Genomic DNA, 18455 nt, shown 5'->3' on the forward strand with positions numbered 1-18455 from the left:
AACGAAATTTACGACATCAATGAAATTCCTCAGGCTCATCTTAACGATGATCGCTTGTCAGCGAATGACGATGTGCATTTTGACGAAGGTGCCGAGTACAGTTATCTATACGACTACTCTTCCTCTTCTGCCTTAAGAAATTCAAAGAGACGAAGCTTGAATAACTGTAATATAGTTTTGTCATTTGCATGTGTCTTGATAATTCGTTGACAGTGTAATAACAAGATTCCTAAACTTTTTAGCTAAAAAGTTTAGGAATCTTGGTGTAATAATAATTAGATAATGCAGTAGGTAAGTAAGTGTGATAACCTCGTCCAAAAATGCAAAGAAGTTACTTTGACAAATAAAACATTCAAATAATAGCAAATCATTTGTTAATTACACATCCGATGATTCGTATTCCGATATCAACAAAACCGATGGTAGAAGTGTTTTTAATTTTCAATTGATTTTATTTCTTGCATGTGGATAAAAATTGATAATAGCAAAACTTAACAATAATAATGCTACGATCGATCCGTGACCACATGATTCAATATGAAAATTGTTACTGTTGAGCCCAGCTGCTTGCGGGACCGCCCCACTCGTTGGTTTCCTGAGCCCAGTTTTCAGCTTCAGCGCTCCAATCTTCAGTTGGTGCAGTGTAAGCGACAGCCTCTGGGGCCGCAGCGTCACCACCACCCTCAACTGGCCAAGACTCAGAGATAACTGGTGGAACGGGGACAGCTTCTTCAACTTTGGCCGTGATGGCGGCCTGCTCCTTGGCGGCTTGCTCTTCCTTCTCAGCCTAAGAACATAAAACAGTGAATGTCGTTAATTTACATACTTTTCCTTTCATAGAATGAACATTAGATATGTAATGTACCTCTTCAGGATCTCTGTAGAAGAAAAGATCAACCATAATGTCCCACTTGTCGCGACTCAGAGTGCCTCGGAGGCGTTGCACCTCTCGGGCCAACATCCACCACATAAGTCCGATGGAATGTGGAGACTATTTACAAAAACAATTATTTTAACTACAATCCTACATAATATTAATAACAGCCCATTCATAATATCTATGGATTGGTACCTTATTGTTGCATGGAATAGCAATGTCCACAAAGCGAAGAGGTGAGTCAGTATTCGCCAAAGCAATTACCGGGATGTTCACTAAACACAATTGGGTTAGATTTTAGAATATATTTTATATTGTTTTACGTATTTGATTCTTACCATACGAAGCCTCGGTAATGGGTTGATGATCAGTTCGTGGATCAGTAACAATCAACAGCCTGGGCTCACGGAAGGCAGCCTGATGAAGAAATAAGTTATAAATTTATTGTCTTACATTTATGATGCAGTAGTTTAACTATGTAACGTAATGTAACTATCAATGTAATTATCAATGCTATTCGTTTACCTGGATCTGGTTGGTAAACGCTCCAGGTGTGTATCTTCCGGCGATGGCAGTAGCCCCAGTGTAGTAGGCAAACTTCAAGACGGCCCGTTGACCATAACTCTTGCCACTGATGACGTAAACATCAGCTGGGCGCTCAATAGCCACAATTGCTCGGGCAGCTAACACCAGCTTCTCCCAAGTTCGTCGCAGATTGATGACGTGGACACCTAGCGATTGTAAAAAGCAGAAATAATTACATGTTTTTCAAAGTGACCCCTTCGATTTAAACAATATTTATATGAATTGAATATTGTATATCAGTATCCGGTAAAGCATTTAGCATAATATCATGGAGAATCACGCTTTGTTTGGAAGACAAGATGTCATCACTTTTAATTAACAACTGGACAAGGATATAATTCACAAGTAATAAAGATAACTAACTCACCGTCCGATCGACGCTTGTACACATATTGTTGCATCTGGAAATCCGTGTTCTCCGACCCAAGATGAGTCGTTGCTACAAAGATAAAATTGTTGTCAATTTTATTACTTGTCACATTACTAGATTTGCACTTTATTTAATTTCATTATTATAGCTCCACTTACCCGCCAACATCTTGGACACATCGTCTTCTCGAAGTCCGAGTAAATCAAGTCCTCCCGACATCTTTGCAGATTCGATTAAGCAATGAGTGAATGCTCTGTTGATGAATAAAAAAAGCGACTATGTATTATAATCTTAAATAATCAAGAAAATTATATTAATCGCTAAATTGAACTGAAACACTAGTTCACATAATAGTATTTTCAGCAAATCTCAAAATCTCTCGTCAGCCATGGCATGCAGGCCATGCTGCTTTCTGTGCCATGCCGGCTGCCAAAAATTCCCCCTAAGGAAACCCCCAAAATCTCGAAAACTACAAAACTTTGACCATGATTTTGACCTTCCCTGAAAAGCCCATAACAAGGGCTTTCTAACCCAGCATGAAACTAGGTGGGGAGGTTACACCCACCGCGGTGGGGAATAAATAAAGTAGGAGAGTTTTACTTACGCGTAGCAAATGCCAATGGGAAGTATGGTAATGAAATGACGAGGAGTCGTGGTGGTGGTGGAGCGAGGAGTCACGTGGTCCTGCGTGGCAAGCTCAGACTGCACATGCTTTCTTACGGGGCATCAAGAATTCAAGATCCTAGTTTGTTGTCATCATTTGCCAAGGATTGATTGAGAATTGTTTTATTTTGTATTAAGGGAAGCTCCAGTGCAGTGAAGTTTAAAATAGTTTAATATCAATTTGAGAAAAAAGATGCCGGATGGACTTAAATATCTCTTGGCCGCACCTGGAAGGCAAAGATGTGTCGTATTCTTGGGTACATTTTTTCTAAATTCAAAATTCATATCTATTTCAGTTTAGTTCAATGTTTGAAGAGTTTAAAATTTATGGAATATTTATTTGTTTACAGAAAATGAAATCACATCGTTATATAACACAGACTATGTTGAGGAGCTCGTAAAGAACTTTACAAATGAGAATAGTCGTCAAACTGATTCTCCCAAAAAGCCAATAATTCATCTCATTCTTTATGTTTTGTCGAAGGAGTCTTTAAATTATGACAAAGAGTTGACATTTGTATATGAGAATTTCGAATTCTCCATTGGTAAGAAAATAACAAATTGATTCATGAAAATCAAGTGTCATAAGTAAATAAGATAATCATTTTCATAGATGGAGTATTTCAACAATTGTGCCAAAATGTGAAGAAGCAGCCGAATTCGAGTCATGTTTTGATAATTGACGATTTCTCGACATTTTCATTGTTATCAGCAAATAGAGATTGTTCTAAAATTGCAAGCTTTTTGAAGCGGTGCTGTAAAAAGTTTCAGCGAGTATTTACATTTTCTAACCAAAATACATTAAGCAGACTCGAAATTTCTAAATTGTATGAAGTGGCATCAGCAGTTGCTGTTCTGGGATGTTATCATGGTAGTGGTGGGCTACCAAATGAGGTGGCGCATGCTAAGAAGACAATACTTGTTTGTGATCTTTTGAAAATCAGAGAAGAGAGAAGAGTGTCTCATGAGGTTTACAAATATTTAATGATTATGAAAATATTTATATAAGTTACAGTAGAGTTGAAGCCGACTAATTAGCATTTTAATGGTTTTTAATTTTCGTATTTCAGCAAACAAAGTTTCAAGTACTTGAAGGAGAAATAACCGAGTTGAAAGAAGATGCATTGGGCGGAACTCTGAGCAAAAACCAAGAGGACGTACTTAAAAATCTCACGACTTTCAAACTAACTGTGGAAGATAAAGAAAAGGAATCCAGGAGTAAACTATATCTTCCATATTTTGAGTAAGTTTTTACGTTTAATTTTGAAAACAGTTGGTAGGTTCGTGGTACGTTAAAAAGAAATAATATTTTCCACATTGCAGCGCTCAAAAAATCGCTGTTGATGATCCTGAAGATTATGATGACTATGATGATGAAGATGAAGAGGTGTAACTGGAGCAAGACTGCATGATTAATGTTGGTGCATATTATGCTAAATGAATAAAATGTCTGTGATATATTAGTTAAAACCAACATCACGTCATTGGAATTACTGAAATTAGAGAGATGACAGTGTCCAACCTTCATTGATACCTCTGTGACTGCAGTTTGCACTTTGCATGCCAGTATGCATATCTGACATCACTTCATTAGATGAGTAATATATGGACATCATCATCATAAATGCATATAAGGAGCTTGGAGAATGAGGAGACATTATGAAAAGATGAAGTAATGCTAATGCGTTAGCTATACGAATGACCAAATATAAAAAATGCTCCTTCTACAAATGTTTTGTGTTGGTTCTTCTTACTCGACGTTTATTACTTATTAGTAGTATTATGGTCAACAGGAAGTGGAACTTGGTTTCTTCAGGCACTTCCTTTTACATACTTGGATAAAATACCCCACCAAAAAATATGTTCTAATTAGTTTCAGTTAAAAGTTTTACCATATAAAACCTCAAATTGTTATATAAATATTAATTTGACCCTGTGTGCATGATCTTCGTCAAAATGCATTTGCACAACATCGTGTATTTTGTTTCTCTGTTTTCCATTATTTCCGGAAGACATATTAGGAACAAGCGAGACACATACGATCCAGATTACGAAGCATGGGTATGTTCACTGAGATTTTTTGTTCCATTAAAAATCATAAAGAAGCAGCGTTTAGTTCTGGGATTTTTTATATATATTTTGAGCCTGGCCTACATACATAGATAGCGTTAAAACTCTGGGGTACTTACTGTATGATTTTTTTAAATATGAATACCCTTCGAGGTCAACACATTGGGTCCACTTCAAGTACTCCTCCCGTATATATAAATCTTTTAATCTTGTTGCTCAAAAAATGACAAAATTGCTGCTTTCACTTTTTCAATTGTCGAAATCTTTTCCCTCGTAGCAGATATTTCTAATGTCTAAATTGGCAGCAGTCACTAAGGCCAGGTGTAGAGTAGAACTAATTTTTCTCTTGCTACAACATTTTTTTCCAACTATGTTTAAACCATTTATTGACACGCTAAAATGATATTTGAAGAGAGTTTCCTCTGCGTCTTCTCTCAAAAATACGTATTTTCATCTTCATTTATAGCATTATTGTAGCCCTCCCACAGAAAAAGGGGGTGGCCACACCACTTACTATTTAAGTTAAATACCTCGTATTTACCAAATGCTTAGCTCTACATTGTCTCAAATTTCCCATTTCTTATCTCACATTCCTTACAGCTAAGTGAACTCGAGTCTCAAATTATAAGAAATTCGGAGGAACTGCAGAATGTTAATTCAACCGTAATTAATCCTCCTGACGTGCCGGAAGATCATACAACACCAGGAATCAGTGACCATGTCATTGGTGAAGAGGTACGGGAGCCAATTGTTGTCACCGCAAAGCCATATCTAGTACGTGAGACGAGTACATAATGCAACTTACCTATGTGGTTATTATGATGTTTATTATTTTACCCATAATTAATTTAATTAGACCGGAGAAGAGGACGAAAAACCAGACTCTTCAGTCACAGAAAAAGTGGAATTCAGTAACTCGGAGGAAGGGTTAGGAAACTTGCCTGAAGGAGAAAGTCAAGCCACAAACAACGTAAGACCAGCAACAAGTAGTTGTGTCCAAGTTATGTGGAATCTGTGTTATGTGTTTGAATAAAGTCGCTATTTACGCTGTGTATATATAATTGCAAGTTGCTTATAATTGTTGAACTTCATAGCGTGAATATATAATAATATACATTTTTATATCAATGCACTAGTTCATAGAGGAGATATTAGTTCTCTAAATTCATGACAAAATATAATACCTTCTCATTAGGGTACACACATTCGTGAGGATGGCAGCCAACTCATCAAGAATGAGGATGGGAACAGAGTGAGAGAAATTCTGGACAAGATTTTAATAGAAATACCAAAAATTCCTTTTCCTCCGACCAAAACTTCATTACAACAGTTCACTGATGAGAATGGTCGGGACAGTAGTGGTTCCGAAGTTGGGACATTTGTATTTCGGATGAGAAACCACACCCCCATGATCATTTTGGGGTGCGTATTGTCCCTACTCACCCTGATTGCTTTGGTTGTAACTATTTGTCAGGTTATAAAAAAATTGAATACAAACGCTTCCGTCACCCTCATTGCCCATTACGAGCATGAAGATGCAGTATCAAGTAAAACCCTCAAGTCGTAAAAATGTAAATGGCCAGACGCGATGATGACATTCAATAAGCGACAAGCATTCAAATTGTCATTTAAGTACACCTATTTTTATTTCTCTGGTTGATAAGAAAATTCTGATCAAGTATGATTGACTTGTGGTGTTGAAATTAGTTTGCACGCGGTTCACTCACAAAGGAGATAAAATTGGAACACTGATAAAACTGTGATGCTTACTTATCACGTCAGCAGAAAAAGGACACCGGTTCGCACAACTGTGACACAATTAATTACCAATATTTATTTACCGGTCATATTAAGTACAACAATCAACCATGTTTTTATTTTTTAATTATGTATAAAAAAACTTCTGGATCTACCAACATATAAATTAATTTTTACTTCAATATAATAGAATATACGGATATCTATAAAATGTTGCAGTTAATTGCGATCCGATGTGACGTGATGTAACATTTACATTACATTAGATTGGAATGCAATGCATCAGAAATGTGCAGAGATGATTAGATTATTGATTAGAAGCAATGCTTATATTATTTTACAATAAGGTGCTGATGATTTCAATTTGTTCGATCATTCGTTTTAATTATTTCGCATCGTCATAAATTCTTCCATTTTCTCGATCGACTGGCTTCGCGTTATTTTTTCTGCGGACCATGGATAAATTTACCCTATTCGTTCTCATATTCGCGTTGGTCTCCAATATACTTCCTAAAAGTGAGGCACAAACTGCTCCAAGATGTCCCGTAGAGGGAGACGCCGAAACGTGTGACCTTCCCGACTGCAGGTGTAGTAGTACTAGCATCCCCGGAGGTTTAGATCGTTCAGAAACCCCACAGGTAAATAAATACCTGCAATTAGTGGTTAACATTTTTTACATGAATAATGCTCTAATAATGACATTCCGACATTTGTAGATAGTGCTCTTCTCCTTCGACAGTGCAGTAAATGTAAACAACTACCCAATGTACATTGACCTCTTGGAGGGCAGAAAAAATCCCAATGGTGCCGATATCAGCGTGACATTTTTCGTATCGCACGAATACAATGACTATAATTTGACTCATCAGCTCTATCGACTTGGTAAATTCGGCATTTTAAAATTTTCTACCCGATAGGCTTCTAATAATATCTGTAATGAAAACGCAGGGCATGAAATCGGATTGAATAGCATTACTCGATCTTCGAGCACGGACTACTGGAGAAGTCTCAACGAGTCAATGTGGACTGCTGAAATCGTGGACCAAAGGGAACAGATGGCTCTCCTGGCCAATATTTCTAGTGCTGACGTAAAGCTACTTTTTATTCAGGATAAATAGTCAAAAACTGTAGTAGTAATTTTATTGCACATCCACATTTAAGATCAAGGGCATGCGTGCTCCGCAACTGCAAATCGGGGGCGACACAATGTACAGTGCTCTTTACAATGGCATGATCACTTGGGAATCATCCCGACCAACGTGGAATATGCGTCAACCTGGACTTTGGCCTTACACGAATGACTATTTGTCTAATCAAGATTGTCAGATTGCTCCATGTCCCACGGGGGAATATCCAGGCTTCTGGGTTAGTTGCTTTTCCAATCCTCATTTTTCTCCTTCGCTAATAACTTGATTCTTGATGCAATATAATTTTCAACCGTCAACTGACTTTTACCACTTGGAAAATATGTACCATTTTGCGCTGCTTTTCTCTCCTTTACTAGAAAGATTCAACAATTACAACTTGTTGGTATTGCAAAATAAGGTACATATTCATGCATGCATGTAATCCATGGGGTTGAGATTAAATTATTTGTCGACACCAGTTCAAGTTCCGTTAAGCTGCGCTTGTTATTGATCAAGCGTAAATTAAATTACATTTTATGAATTTGAGTGATCCCCAATTCATAAAATATATTCTTGACACAGGGAACTTAGAATCATGTCAATTTATTAGCGACACTAGTAAATTACGGAATTTAGTAAATTTAGTAATTTAGCGTATAACATTTATCCTTTTGGGCTCTTATAATCCATCTCAGTAAATCCACATAAAAATATTCAATATACGCAATCTTTTTGACTACCTCATAAGTCTTATATGATCGCATTTATTGTGACGCAGACCGTGCCAATGATTGACTTAATTGGTTCGGATTTCTCCCCATGTCCATTGGTGGATCAATGCAATCCCAGGTAGACCAATACCATGCATGTTCATATTGTTCGAACAAATTAAAGCAAGATTACATTTGCATGTTCCAAAAACAGACCGACTACAGCCGAGGCAACATTTTTATTGCTGAGGTCAAATTTCTTGGATCAATATCTCGGAAACAGGGCTCCTTTTGGAGTTTTTTCCACTTCAGCCTTTCTTCAAGGATCACTACCAGAGTTCGAAGCTCGGCGAGAAGGATACAAATTGTGAGCCTTAAAGCATCATATTTACTTACAAAATTCTTCGTAGTTTGTCTATTATATTAACTCATATCAAATTGCAGGTTCCTTGATTTCCTTGCCACCATGACGGACGTCCATGTTGTTAGCATAAGTAAAGCTTTGGAGTGGATCAAAGCTCCAGTAGCGTGGACTGAAATTGATGACTTTGTACCCTGGCAGCCGGAAGGTGTGCATGAAAACTATTGTAACCTTCCGAGGAGTTGTCGATATGATTTCCAAGGCTCGGAAAGGTAGGTTTATGTTTAGGTCACGTATGTGGTACGTTAAGTGTATGATACCTAAATATTATAAATTTCAGATATATGATGGCGTGTACACTGTCTTGCCCTCCGCAATACCCTTGGCTGTTCAATCCCCTTGGACAAAACATATAAATATTATTAACCATCCCGATAAAGAATATCTGTTTGTTTTACTATTGGATTTGATCAATACACAGTCAATCAATATTACACATGTGCACTTAACATGCCTTGGTCTATATATATGTGCATATGCACAGCTCCTCTTCGTTCGTACAAGTGTTTATCTTTTCATGCATCTGCAAATTATGCACAATTAATGGTGTAACAAAAAATCTACATTCGACAAAAATCACATAATTCACAAAGTATGATGATCCAGATGAGAATTTTGGACACGTGCTCACTCAACTTTTATCATACCAAATTCCACCATTCGATACTGCTTTCTTTCTGCATCAAAAGATTACCAACAATTTGATAAATGTGATTGATTGGGACATGTCATCTGTATCAATTCTTGTTGCTCGGTCAAGTTATTGTTGTCGTCAAACTACAAGCCTCATCTGAGATAACTCGAGGGGTAGGATAATGTCAGTTATTATCAGGAAAGGCATATATAGTAATGAGGTCATATTTATATCTGTAGAAGTGAATTGTCTCGTCCAAACTTCTAACTCTTTACTTTTGTTTCTGCTGACGAGAAGGTTCGTCGTGTTGATAGCACTCCATTTGTCCCACTGGATCCCAATAATTACTACATAAATGGCAAAACTAACCATTTTGAGTTTGGCCCTGTGTGGTTTGCTGGCCATCGTTTTTTCAGGCCCCACCAAGGTGAATAACGTCTATGAAGCTCCCCCCTGCGACGTGGACGCCTGTCAACTACCAAGTTGTCGCTGCAGCTCGCAAACTCCACCCGGCAACCTGATCGGACCTAATGTGCCACAAGTTCGTTTTCACTTCTTATAGGGAAAAAGTTACATATAATTCCACCTTAGCCAATCAAATAATACGTGCATTTAGATGGTATTCCTCACGTTCGATGACGCAATCACCGTTTCGAACCACCCATTTTATGAAGAAGTGCTGTTCAATAGGATAAATCAAAATGGGGCACGTAATTAAATACTGTACATGTTCCATGTCATTATTATAGCGTATATAAATATTTATATATTTAAATAATAGGCAAAAATCGCAGCCACGTTTTTCATCACCCACGAGTACAGCAACTACTCCCTTGTCCACGATCTGTGGGCTAGAGGTAACGATAAATTTACGAAAGCAATTATTGCTCTGATCTGATCTACTTGACCAAATCCTAATCCAATTTATGTGCGTGCAATTTTCCACAGGTCACGATATCGCCCTCCACAGCATCACTCATGTGTCTGATACTGGGTACTGGGCCAATTTGAACGAATCGATGTGGAGGGCTGAAATCGTTGCTCAAAAGCAACAACTTTCTACATTTGCATCGGTTCCCCTGGCTTATGTGCGTATGGCATAGTTAGTTATTACGTGTATATAAAGTATACATTAGTTTACACGTCCAGTGAAAACTTGAGTAAAATTTTAAACATCATCACAGATCAAAGGAGTGAGAGCCCCATTTCTCCAGGTATGTGTATGTCCCTGATGTTAGGAGACGAGCTCATGCTTAATCAGTGTGACATTTATAAGGCCGAAAATTAATGAATAGTAAATCAGGTAGGAGGAAACCCAATGTACAGCGCGCTCGTCGGAGGTGGTTTCGAGTGGGATTGTTCTCGACCTACTCAGAATCAACGGATTCCTGGTCTCTGGCCGTACACAAATGATTACGCTTCAACCCAAGACTGTCAAATCCCAACCTGTCCAGACGAGGCCTTCCCTGGCTTCTGGACGTTCCCTATGATTGACTTAATTGGCGACGATCAATTCCCTTGTGCCATGGTTGATGAGTGCACACCAGTGTAAGCAACGATCGTGCTCATGATTATCAACGTATTACTAAAATACTATAAATTGCCATTTGAACAGTCCTATGACCCAAGCAGCTACATATAACCTTCTCATGCGAAACTTTGAAAACCAATACAACGGGAATAGAGCACCGTTTGGGGTGTTCACCCATGCCGCTTGGCTCGTTGGACCGGCTGATAGACCAGAATTTGCTCAAAGGAAGGCTGGATATATCCAGTAGGGATACGTTCGTTACATGCACATTATTATTTATCATGTACAAGACAATTTCAACTTGAAACCAAATTTTCAGATTTTTAGACGAAATTCTAGCCATGCCAAATGTGTACATTGTGGGAATTTCACAGGCAATGGAATGGATGAAAACACCTACTGGAACAGCCGACATTGATACTTTTGTCCCCTGGCTGGACGACCCCAACAGAGTTAGAGCATGTCCCTTCCCTCGAAACTGTCGATATGAGAACTCAACTTGGGAAAGGTATCCGCTATAAATTAATACACGAATAACACATGCGATCCGTATTTTTCTATGTTGCTTTTCACGAGAAATTTCCCCTTTGAAATAGATTCATGTCCTCTTGCATCCCTTGTCCGCCTGAATATCCGTGGGTCCATAATCCTCAGGGAACTAATCTCCATTACGACGACTAAATTCTATTCAGAATAATAACCTTTACAAACCAAAAAAAATCAATATTGAAATTTCAATTCTCTAATACTTCCTAAAAACTCGGTAATTAAAAAATGAACTTTTCGTCTCATCTAATTGTACATTTGCTCAGTCACTTATTTAACATGCATCCTTCATTCATTGAAAAGAAAGTATAATGTATGCGATATGGTGTTTTCCTTTGTTGTGCTCTGGTTGCTGGGATTCTGCCCACACCGATCGTCGGGCGTCGTGTAACTTGATCAGTAAGAATCAAGAATTGCAATTGCAAGGAAGGAAAGAAGTTTTTAGTGTAACTTGTAAATAAATAAAAGTATATGGAAAATGTCTCCTGCCATTATCGATGTAAGTAACCTGAATTAATTATAAAACATAATTGCTCACTTTGTATATAGAGATGCATACTTCTCTCCATACGATATCTGTCGCCTTTTGATCGAAAGTAGACATTTTATTCAGAACGCAATTGAAATGAATATTCTTCGTGTAACATGCATCGCATAGTTACCTACTTCTAATTGTTAATTTAAAAGTAGTTTTACGCTTTTACTCATTTGACCAGAGTCTTTGATACGTTCACTTCTCTGGTTTATTAGCAAAGCCTTTGATGCGATTCACCCTTTGCTGCAAAGCACTCACTGCACTAGATTATTAGACATTATATTATGGGTGTCACAGGATATTACATTAATTCCGTTGATGGCTTACCATTTGTAAAGGGCCTTCGGTCGGACTCAAGCGTGGGGGGCAGTAAGATGCCAACGGAACTCCCAAAATATCCAACTGAATCTACCATCATATTTTTCGCTTCGAAAAATGAAACTTTCCGACCTGGAGATAACTACAAAACTTTTTACAAAAAACTTAAGAGCCGAGTTCACAAAATTGTTCAGTACGTGAATGAAAAAAAGTTTTAATATTGATACGTATGCATATTTTACTTGCAACTTTAAACATATTTGTATACCCTCTCATCCTCAGATTAAAGGAAGAGCTCACAGAGGACATGGTAGCCTACTGCAAAATGGTGATAATCGCTGGGATCAACGCTCCACTTGGAGATCACGAAGTCCAGATTTTGAAGCACTATGTAGAAAACCAAGGAGGATCTGTTTTTGTATTAGCCGAGGCCAGTGCTACCACTCATTACTACAATGCACTCACACAAAATTTTGGTATCACAGTTGTGAAAGGTACTTTTACCAGTTTTATTATGCCTGCATTAACTTTCTCTAACTATCAATTACTAAACTACTGTGCTACATATGTATAAATATATAAATACGCGCAGTTCATAATGTATGTACAAGATGAAATTATTCATTTTAAAATTATAGATTGTGTGGTCCGTACCGTGTATTACAAATACGGTTACCCAAAAGAATGCCTCATTCAGAGTTCCATGATTTGTCCCGTTCTTTTGGAAGCGATGATGGGGGGCGAGGAAGAAAATCTCACCATTCTCTTTCCCAATGGATGGTAGATAACTTATTTTTTAATTGTGTATTATTTAAAAACTTTGCTGTGACTAAAGCTAAAGCGACCGGATACCCAACCCCCTTCAAGTCAACATTTATTTGTCTTATTTTAGTTCTCTTAACGTCTCAAAACCAGGCTTGCCAATTATCAGTAGCGGAGCAACATCATACCCCGTGAACAGACCAGTGGGTGCCATTTATTATTCGCCAGCGTCCAGAGGAAAACTGATCGTGTTTGGGGGTGGGCATGCGTTCAGTGAAAAGTAAACAATTAACGAGTACTAAATACACAATTTTGGGAATATACTAATAAATATTAATTTGCAACACAGGTATATTGACAAGGAAGAGAATCTCAAACTTTTAGAGTTTTGTCTCACCACCTTGTTCAATACTGATCATTTGCCATTGGATGCGTCAGACATTGACGATTCTGAGCTCACAGAGTACAACTTGATCCCTGACACAGTTCAAGGGGCACAAAAAGTCAGAGTGTGTCTACAAGAAAGCGACGATTTTATAATGCCTGGTATGAAATATTTCGGTTACTTTAATGATAGGTTAGTGACAAATAACTACTTGAATATTTTGACAACTACATACAAGCTTATAAAAATATAGTTTAAAGGTTAAGCTTAATTCAGATATCGTTACAAACAATCAGTCACGTCACATAAAATTGCTTATGTGAACATGGAAGAGATGTCATAAATATTATGTGTTATGATACTCCCAGGAAGTGCGAATCATTTGGGAGTGATTGAACCAAATCGTCTCATAGATCACAAATTGTTCTCCTTAAACTCCAACCTGCTACCTGAAGTGTTGCAAGCCTATGACGAGCTGGGTGTGAAGAAAGGTCAATTGAAACTGATACAACCTCAATTTGAAACTCCTCTTCCACCACTTAAAGTTGCGGTATGAATGAATGCTTCAATGTTTGACTACTTGAAGAAAGTCAAGGAATTAGTAAAAGAAAAGTGATACAAAAATTCTGTTGCAGGTTTTTCCTCCGTCATTTCGTGAGTTGCCTCCACCCCCACTAGAACTTTTTGATTTGGACGAAGAATTTGCGTCAGAAAAGATTCGACTGGCTCAGCTCACCAATAAATGTGGCGACGAGGACCTGGCTTTCTACATCCAATCTGCAGGATCAGTGCTAAATGTTGTAGTCGGAGATGAACAGAAAAATAATCCAAAGGCAATTCTTCATTCAATTTTATCACACTTGGTAGAGTTTAAGAGGTCAGATAATAACATTGGTTTTGACAATGCATCTACACCTCCACTGGGCTCGGAAGGGTCGCGAGCCCTTCATCTAGAGTTTTAAACACTCATCACAGAAAATAATGGCTATAAGTGATTTAATTAATTTCACAGTTTGAATTGATGAAATAAAGATTGCTAATTACATAGAGGTTCAACAATTTTTCTTTAATACAACATCCGACATTAGAAACATGAAAAAGTCATACGTATGTACATAATGAATCATAAGGTAGGAATTAGGTAGTAGTATGCATATTGAACCGAGGGAATCACTTTAATTTGAAAGAAAACGCAGTTTTCACATAAAGTCGTCCGAGTCAGATCCTGAGTTGTCTTGATTTGTCTTCATATTCTCTGTCTTCATCAAAGACGTATAATTCCTGCCAAATCCAAACGTTTAATATTTACAAAAATAACAAAGTACAGCACAATAATTGTTTATAAGTTTTTTCCTACTTTAATTCAGCTTCTTCAGCTCGTTTCTTTTCCAAAACTTTCTCGTGCTCGCGAGCCTTTCTCTCCTTTTCTCTAAGCTGAGCTCGTTCCTTTGCATCTCTTTCTTCTCTAAGCGTTCGGAAATCTAATTTCATGTTCTCAGACTTTGTCTTCTCCAATCTCTTGCAAATCTAGAAAACAAATTATCCATTCAGTTTTACAATATAACAAAGCATATACAAATGTATTTACATGTAGTTCTACGTATTGAGTATTGCTACATATGCATACCTCAGTTCTTTTTGGAACGTTTTTAACTAGCTTCACATCCTTGTCCACATGGAATCCGACTTGACCAACTTCCATCCCCGGAGTCTTCTGGAATAAATAATGATAAGATTAATGTGTACTATCCTAGACTGCTTTACCAACATAACTATTAAATTAACTATCCTAAACATGTACAAAATGCTCGGTAAATTAATTATTGGAGCGACGAAATGGCTGGAACGGATTGAGCGGACGCCGTGTCTTTGATATTCCGAGGCGTATAGTATAAGGAGAAGTGGATAATAAGGAGACGCGTTTTTTTCGGTCTTTGCCAACAGCGACTTTGTTTTCACGTTCATTCTCCAACTTTGTCTCGGTGTCGCGCAATTGTTGAAGGAGCGTTTTACGTTCCTCTTCCTTGGCTTGAATATCTCGTTCAAACTGAGTCTTCAACATTTCCATATCGGATTCAAGTTGTTCAATTCGTGTTTCTCGCACTGAGAGTAATGCTTGGAGTGTCCTGTTTTCTTCCTCGAGGTCATGGTCTTGCGCTTTATCATCAGCATTTTTCTGGGAATTTGAGGTTGGGATGTTTGGGTCGGGATGATCAAGCCACAAGTGGTTGGCTCTGGTCAACGCCTCTCTAATTTGTCCCACATAGTTATCCAGCCATTTGTAGCACTCTTTGGGGTTGACGGAACAAATTCCTCCGGCCTCGTTCCTAGTTAACCACTTGAGTTGTCCTACCACCCATTTTTGATGTCCAACCATCCCCTCAATCAAAAACGCCTCTTCAGGACAAAAAAAATGACCGTCGTCATACATCCGTCTACATGTAAATGTAAAATGATTACTTAAATTGTTTAGTAACAAATAGTGCATAGTATTAAATCGACATTTTTTATACCTGTCTGAACAACCCTTGTCTGTCGAAGCTTTAATCTTAGTCCACTTAACAATTGCTCCGTTAATAGCTGTATCACACGTCATCCCATAATACACCTCCACAATCTCGAAAGTTTTACCGTCACGCCACACATATCCATAAACTTGGTGTGAACTTCCTGTGTGGAGGAGAAAATAAATTATTATTGTGAACGGCACTGACATTGAGGATAACATTTGTGAGAGATGATTGATTGATAGAATAGTTACAACTACTTACTTCTTTGTTCATCTGTCAACTTGACGTAATTGATGGGACACTCATTTCCCTCAGAAGTGTATCCCCAACCTCTGATATGATGCTGGCCTATGACTGGTTCCTTCACGACGGGTTTTAACATTTTCTGAATGTTGACCCGTTCGCGTTGTTTCTTATTTAATTTTAAATAATAGTGTTCACTGGGATCAACTGTTGAGTTGACTAAAGTGTGACAGGGATCTGACTTCAACTTGCGATAAACTTCTCTGTTTAACTCTGCTTCAGACCTTGCTGCTAATTTTTCATCCCTCTTTTTCATAGCATTTGGTGAATGGACATTTTCTATATGTCTATTTAATTTATATTTGTCGTAGAATTCCAATCCACAAATTAAACACTTGGGTTTATTGTTATTGTGAACGGTATCCACATGGCCATGGAGACCTTTTTTCGAGCTAAACATAACATCACATTGACTACAGTTATATTTATAATAGTTTTCAGGGTGGTTTTGCTTGATATGTAAATTGAGGACATGCCGAGCACCAAACTTTCTTTTGCACACTTTACAATCATACGTAATTTCCTTCAGTTTCTTGTCCTTCTTAATTAAACAGATTTGACGATTTAAATGTTTTTGTAGTGTAGCGTTTTCCGAAAAATACACTTCACAATTCCTACATTGGAAACGATGCGTTTCTGTATGAACGGACGCCACATGTTTTTTTAGATTAGATTTTTTCGAATATTTTTTTCCGCATATTGTACACTTTAACTTATTGTCCACACTGGTATTACTACTTTGACTTGAAACTTCCATTTTATAATAGCACCGGTTAATTTAAGTACTTTACAAATATAATTGAGAGAGAGACTATCTCACTTCGAGTGTTGACTAGTGACTAAACATGTGCACGGCTAAATTTCGTTTGGTGCAGTTTGAATTTTTGGTAGTCAGTATCACAGTGAGACAGTCGCTCTCTATGACTGCTTTACCTACCTTGAGGTTGCTCCAAAGGGTATAGACCACGTCCACAGATGCCATTTTTCGTCCTTGGATTGAATTATCTTCAGAGAAAATAGCGGTATGTTCATATAGTTAGTTGTCTTAAATCTATTTTTCAAAGAACTGATAAAAGGTTATAGTAGTGGTTATAGTTATAGTAGGAATTTTAGTATGGATGGGAGTTACTCTTTCCTACTTTGTGAACAATCAAGTCATGCATGTGGTGTGCAGTCTCAATACTATTTATTTTTTACCTTTCACGAGTTGACATGCTTCGTCGATTATCACAGAGGGAACCGAGTCCAGTGTTTCGCCCTATAGATACATCAGAATTTTTCGAGAATAAAGGTTGAGCAATAAAGAATGCCAAAACGTTTTAAATGCAGATACACATATGAAAACAATCAATGCAAAAAAGCGAGCCTAAAATAATGGCAGACCGGCGTTGCGACTTGTTCCACATTGTGTACTCTAATTTTTGAACCATTTGGAATAAAGATTTCTGGTTTCGGATTCTTGGAGACAAGTGCATTTGTCAGGAAACCATGTTATCTTAATGGTGAGATTTCTCGTTTTCACATACGTGTTTGCATTTGAAGAGCTTTGGGATTCTCTATTGCTGTATTCATCTTTAGAAACATAGTAAGGAGTAGACCATACCGGCCTTAAACGAAGGTAAACATGAGCTGAACTGTAAATCATAAATGAATGAAACATTGTTAATTTATATGACAATTGCCGAATGTAACGTACAATAATTTACCTTAATTTGTCCACGTGAAACCAAACATCTGGAATTAATAACATTAAATCAAACTCTTCAGGAGGGGGGGGGGGGGGGCAACCTCAACATTTAATAAAAACTGATACATGTTGTGTGTATAATACCTTCCGGCCATCCCCATCTAATGAGCTCTTCATCTGTGATTTTTTAAAACGTTTATTTATTTTTACTTTAGTTTGCTTCACATTTTTGCGATAATTCTTGATCGTAAAGGAAGGAAACATATAGTAAACTCACTTTCATGTTTGTCTTCCCCCATGAACAGTGTCACCGGAGGATCCACGACTAAAATAAAAAGCATACGAAATTATTACAAGCACAATTTAAACTTTCATCCTAAAATATGGAATGTAATGCAGTTGAATTATGCATGGAAGGTAAAAAATTGTTCCTTACTGTTTGACGTGATATAATAAACCATTCTTATATTTAAGCTGCAATTTCCTACAGATTCAAAAAATTAAGTCGCGGTATTTGGTAAACAATTGTTAGAAGTTTCAAAGAAACAAAAGTTTAATCACTATTGCACATTAACCAATGTGAATGTGAACCACATCACACGCTCACACAACTGATGATTCTAAACCACACAGACACCGATTATGAGTTGCACACATTGCTCA

The 18455-nt window shown here is 37.5% G+C and overlaps 6 protein-coding genes and 1 long non-coding RNA gene across 11 annotated transcripts; 5 read left to right on the forward strand and 2 right to left on the reverse strand.

The window, feature by feature from the left end:
* Positions 1 to 429: 429 nt before the first annotated feature.
* Positions 430 to 2577, reverse strand: LOC110852252 (40S ribosomal protein SA). Its single transcript, XM_022100269.2, has 8 exons — positions 2437 to 2577; positions 1991 to 2085; positions 1830 to 1901; positions 1403 to 1608; positions 1216 to 1294; positions 1073 to 1152; positions 866 to 991; positions 430 to 787 (listed from the first exon to the last, which is right to left on the reverse strand). The coding sequence occupies exons 2-8, from the start codon at positions 2049 to 2051 to the stop codon at positions 548 to 550; spliced, it is 864 nt and encodes a 287-aa protein (XP_021955961.1). The 5' UTR covers positions 2052 to 2085; positions 2437 to 2577; the 3' UTR covers positions 430 to 547.
* A 35-nt stretch (positions 2578 to 2612) lies between these two features.
* LOC110852253 lies at positions 2613 to 3969 on the forward strand. Its single transcript, XM_022100270.2, has 5 exons — positions 2613 to 2752; positions 2846 to 3040; positions 3109 to 3464; positions 3566 to 3738; positions 3819 to 3969. Exons 1-5 carry the CDS (start codon positions 2689 to 2691, stop codon positions 3886 to 3888), a joined length of 858 nt encoding a protein of 285 aa, XP_021955962.1. The 5' UTR covers positions 2613 to 2688; the 3' UTR covers positions 3889 to 3969.
* Positions 3970 to 4222: 253 nt separating this feature from the next.
* On the forward strand, positions 4223 to 9023 carry LOC110852250 (chitin deacetylase 8). 2 transcript variants are annotated; one of them, XM_035853703.1, is made up of 12 exons: positions 4223 to 4556; positions 5166 to 5339; positions 5422 to 5535; positions 5761 to 6197; positions 6273 to 6961; positions 7040 to 7205; positions 7272 to 7411; positions 7485 to 7688; positions 8229 to 8299; positions 8375 to 8527; positions 8605 to 8793; positions 8862 to 9023. In XM_035853703.1, the coding sequence occupies exons 5-12, from the start codon at positions 6779 to 6781 to the stop codon at positions 8935 to 8937; spliced, it is 1182 nt and encodes a 393-aa protein (XP_035709596.1). In that variant the 5' UTR covers positions 4223 to 4556; positions 5166 to 5339; positions 5422 to 5535; positions 5761 to 6197; positions 6273 to 6778; the 3' UTR covers positions 8938 to 9023. The 2 variants fall into 2 exon arrangements, with proteins under 2 accessions (XP_035709596.1, XP_021955959.1); XM_022100267.2 differs by having other exon boundaries at positions 5761 to 6961.
* A 453-nt stretch (positions 9024 to 9476) lies between these two features.
* LOC110852249 (chitin deacetylase 7) lies at positions 9477 to 11542 on the forward strand. The gene is made up of 9 exons (XM_022100265.2): positions 9477 to 9756; positions 9832 to 9921; positions 9997 to 10072; positions 10164 to 10303; positions 10400 to 10429; positions 10519 to 10763; positions 10831 to 10989; positions 11066 to 11254; positions 11343 to 11542. Exons 1-9 carry the CDS (start codon positions 9571 to 9573, stop codon positions 11425 to 11427), a joined length of 1200 nt encoding a protein of 399 aa, XP_021955957.1. The 5' UTR covers positions 9477 to 9570; the 3' UTR covers positions 11428 to 11542.
* An 84-nt stretch (positions 11543 to 11626) lies between these two features.
* LOC110851982 (intraflagellar transport protein 52 homolog) lies at positions 11627 to 14339 on the forward strand. 2 transcript variants are annotated; one of them, XM_035853702.1, is made up of 8 exons: positions 11627 to 11791; positions 12166 to 12338; positions 12428 to 12639; positions 12784 to 12925; positions 13038 to 13187; positions 13257 to 13453; positions 13661 to 13842; positions 13928 to 14339. In XM_035853702.1, exons 1-8 carry the CDS (start codon positions 11771 to 11773, stop codon positions 14252 to 14254), a joined length of 1404 nt encoding a protein of 467 aa, XP_035709595.1. In that variant the 5' UTR covers positions 11627 to 11770; the 3' UTR covers positions 14255 to 14339. The 2 variants fall into 2 exon arrangements, with proteins under 2 accessions (XP_035709595.1, XP_035709594.1); XM_035853701.1 differs by lacking the exon at positions 11627 to 11791 and having other exon boundaries at positions 11851 to 12338.
* On the reverse strand, positions 14338 to 18417 carry LOC110852289 (coiled-coil domain-containing protein 25). 3 transcript variants are annotated; one of them, XM_022100315.2, is made up of 10 exons: positions 18229 to 18417; positions 18070 to 18117; positions 17937 to 17969; positions 17812 to 17839; positions 17709 to 17739; positions 17303 to 17363; positions 17043 to 17110; positions 14920 to 15003; positions 14650 to 14819; positions 14338 to 14573 (listed from the first exon to the last, which is right to left on the reverse strand). In XM_022100315.2, exons 1-10 carry the CDS (start codon positions 18251 to 18253, stop codon positions 14492 to 14494), a joined length of 630 nt encoding a protein of 209 aa, XP_021956007.1. In that variant the 5' UTR covers positions 18254 to 18417; the 3' UTR covers positions 14338 to 14491. The 3 variants fall into 3 exon arrangements, 2 of the variants coding, with proteins under 2 accessions (XP_021956007.1, XP_021956006.1); XM_022100314.2 differs by having other exon boundaries at positions 14920 to 15006; positions 18229 to 18416; XR_004835280.1 differs by lacking the exons at positions 14338 to 14573; positions 17043 to 17110; positions 17303 to 17363; ... (3 more) ...; positions 18070 to 18117; positions 18229 to 18417 and adding exons at positions 15094 to 15727; positions 15806 to 15962; positions 16064 to 17032 and having other exon boundaries at positions 14765 to 14819; positions 14920 to 15006.
* Positions 17048 to 18357, forward strand: LOC118436186. The gene is made up of 2 exons (XR_004835282.1): positions 17048 to 17607; positions 17684 to 18357. It is a non-coding gene; the product is annotated as an uncharacterized LOC118436186 (long non-coding RNA).
* Positions 18418 to 18455: the final 38 nt, after the last annotated feature.

The sequence above is a fragment of the Folsomia candida genome, unplaced genomic scaffold, assembly GCF_002217175.1.
Source record: "Folsomia candida strain VU population unplaced genomic scaffold, ASM221717v1 Fcan01_Sc007, whole genome shotgun sequence".
NCBI lineage: Eukaryota > Metazoa > Arthropoda > Collembola > Entomobryomorpha > Isotomidae > Folsomia > Folsomia candida.